Below are 2761 nucleotides of genomic sequence, written 5' to 3'. Positions count from 1 at the left end.
GGGTCCTGTGTGTGGATCTGGGGCCTTGTGCGTGGGTCTGGGGGTCCTGGGTGTGGGGCTGAGGGTGGATCTGGGGGTTCTGAGAGTGAGTCTGGGGTCCTGTGCGTGGACCTGGGGCCTTGTGCATCGGTCTGGGGGTCCTGGGCGTGGGCCTGGGGGTCCTGTGGGGGGGGGGCCTGGGGTCTTGCGCGTGGGTCTGGGGTCCTAGGAGTGGGCCTGGGGGTGGATCTGGGGGTGCTGGGCATGGGTCTGGGGGTCCTGTGTGCGGGCCTGGGATCTTGTGCGTGGGTCTGGGGGCCTGGGAGTGGACCTGGGAGTGGGTCCGGGGTCCTGGGTGTGGGCCTGGGGGTGGACCTTGGGGTTCTGGGCGTGGGTCTGGGGGTCCTGGGTGTGGGTCTGGGGTCTTGTGCTTGGGTCTAGGGTCCTGAGCGTGGGTCTGGGGCCTTGGGCGTGGGCCTGGGGGTCTTGGGCGTGGGTCTGGGGTCTTGTGCGTGGGTCTGGGGGTCCTGTGTGTGGACCTGGGGTCCTGTGTGTGGATCTGGGGCCTTGTGCGTGGGTCTGGAGTCCTGGACGTGGGTCCGGGGGTAGATCCAGGGGTCCTGGGTGTGGGTCTGGGGCCTTGTGCGTGGGGCTGGGGGTCCTGAGAGGGGACCTGGGGTCCTGGGCGTGGGTCTGGGGGTCCTGGGAGTGGGGCTGGGTTCTTGTGTGTGGGTCTGGGGGTCCTGGGAGTGGATCTGGGGGTCCTGGGCGTGGGGCTGGGGTCTTGTGCGTGGCTCTGGAGTCCTGGGTGTGGGCCTGGGGGTGGATCTGGGGGTCCTGGGCGTGGGGCTGGGGTCTTGTGCGTGGCTCTGGAGTCCTGGGTGTGGGCCTGGGGGTGGATCTGGGGGTCCTGGGCGTGGGGCTGGGGTCCTGGGGGTGGATCTGGGGGCTTTGTGCGTGGACCTGGGGGTCCCAAGCCCGATTCTGGGATGAGAAGGGGTCGTCCTCTGCGGCCTTCGGCGGCCACGTGTCTGTCACCCCCATGGGGGAAGCAAGAGGAGGAGGAGGAGGAGGAGGAAGAGGAGGGGAAGGGGGCTGAGGATGGGGACCCCCAGTTTGAGGGGGAAGCCCCCCCTCTCCCAGCCGGGCTCGGACACATGCAGCAGCTGCAGCAGCAGCAGCAGCAGGGTGCAAAGGCCTCTTCTTCTTCCTCTTCCTCCTCCTCCCATGTGGCTGCCACTGGGGACCCTCCCTCCCCCCACCTTTCCGGAAAAGGCCTATTCCCTCATGCAGTCCTATTTATTGAGCGCCTACTATGTGCAGAGCACTGCGCTAAGCGCTGGGAGGGGGGCAGTGCCAACAACAGAAAACCGTCCAGGCCTCCGCGACCTCTGACCCCGGGGGGGCGGTGCACCGCTCCAGACCCACCCCCATAATCGGGATTAAATAATAATATAAAAAAAAAGCCAAGAAGGGTCCCATACAGAGCCAGGGACGCTACTGGACGCCCCTCCACCGAAACCCCTGTGTGTGGGGGGGGGGGGATCTTACCGTCAAGCGCGTGCAGCTGGAGGGGGGAGGGTGTGCAATAGGGCCAGGACCAGTTGCAACCTCCTGCAGCCCAATGCAACGTCCTGCAGCCCAATGCAACCTCTTGCAACCTAATGCAACGTCCCGCAGCTCCGGCCCCGCCTCCCCCGCCCCGTCCCCACCGCTGCCATGGCAACGCGGCGCCCCCCCGAGCAGCCCCGCCCTCAATTCCTTCCCTTCCCCCCCTTTCCCGCCGAATGGACTCGCCCGGCCGCTTGGAGAACGAAGGGGCGGACGAGTCCATCAGGCGGAGGGAGGGGGGGGGAGCTCGGGGCGTGGCACCGTCCGGGAAGTGAAAAAGGGCGGGAGGGGGGAGCTGACAGGAAAGGAAGCGGGAAAAGAGATGGGCCGCGCCCGGACGGCGGGGCAGCCAATGGGAGGGCGGCCCCCGCCGGAGCAGCCAATGAGAGGGCGGAGGCCCCGCCCGGCCGCCCGGGCAGCCAATGAGAGCGCGGCGGCCGCGCGGAGGCTCTCGGGAGTGGTCAACCCGGCGGCAGGGGGCGGGGCGCTGGAACAGCCGGCTGTTCCCTTCGCGGGCGCCCGCCCGCGCCCCCCCCGGCTCTGCTCGGGAGAGGGCCTGGCCTTGCTTTCGTTTGATATAAGTTTAATAGCAGTCGATACTATTTCATAAGGCTATTCTATTTAATCATTGAAATGGCATAAGATGATTGATCATATGCGTTTTGTCTCATGTTCTATTCTTTTGATATAATTGAAAATTTAAGAATAGTATCCTATTGTCATTTAAATAGAATATGAAAACTATTTAATGAATAGTATCCTAGTCATTTATATGGAATGATATGAAAACTATTTAATGAATAGTATCCTATTTAGTCATTTATATAGAATGATATGAAAACTATTTAATGAATAGTGTCCTATTTAGTCATTTAAATAGAAGGATATTAAAAGTATTTAAGGAATAGTATCCTATTTAGTCATTTATATAGAATGATATGAAAACTAACGAATAGTATCCTATTTAGTCATTTAAATAGAATGATATAAAAACTATTTAATTAATAGTATCCTATTTAGTCATTTAAATAGAATGACATTAAAACTATTTAATGAATAGTATCCTATTTAGTCATTTAAATAGAATATTAAAAGTATTTAATGAATAGTATCCTATTTAGTCATTTATATAGAATGACATTAAAACTATTTGATGAATAGTATCCTATTT

At 58.3% G+C, this 2761-nt stretch overlaps 1 protein-coding gene across 1 annotated transcript; it reads right to left on the bottom strand.

Moving 5' to 3' along the window:
• Positions 1-204: 204 nt before the first annotated feature.
• Positions 205-1023, bottom strand: LOC119932420 (extensin-like). Its single transcript, XM_038751586.1, has one exon. It carries the CDS (start codon positions 1021-1023, stop codon positions 205-207), a length of 819 nt encoding a protein of 272 aa, XP_038607514.1.
• Positions 1024-2761: the final 1738 nt, after the last annotated feature.

Source organism: Tachyglossus aculeatus, chromosome 9 (assembly GCF_015852505.1).
Source record: "Tachyglossus aculeatus isolate mTacAcu1 chromosome 9, mTacAcu1.pri, whole genome shotgun sequence".
Lineage (NCBI taxonomy): Eukaryota > Metazoa > Chordata > Mammalia > Monotremata > Tachyglossidae > Tachyglossus > Tachyglossus aculeatus.
This window is presented reverse-complemented; position numbering and strand designations above follow the sequence as displayed.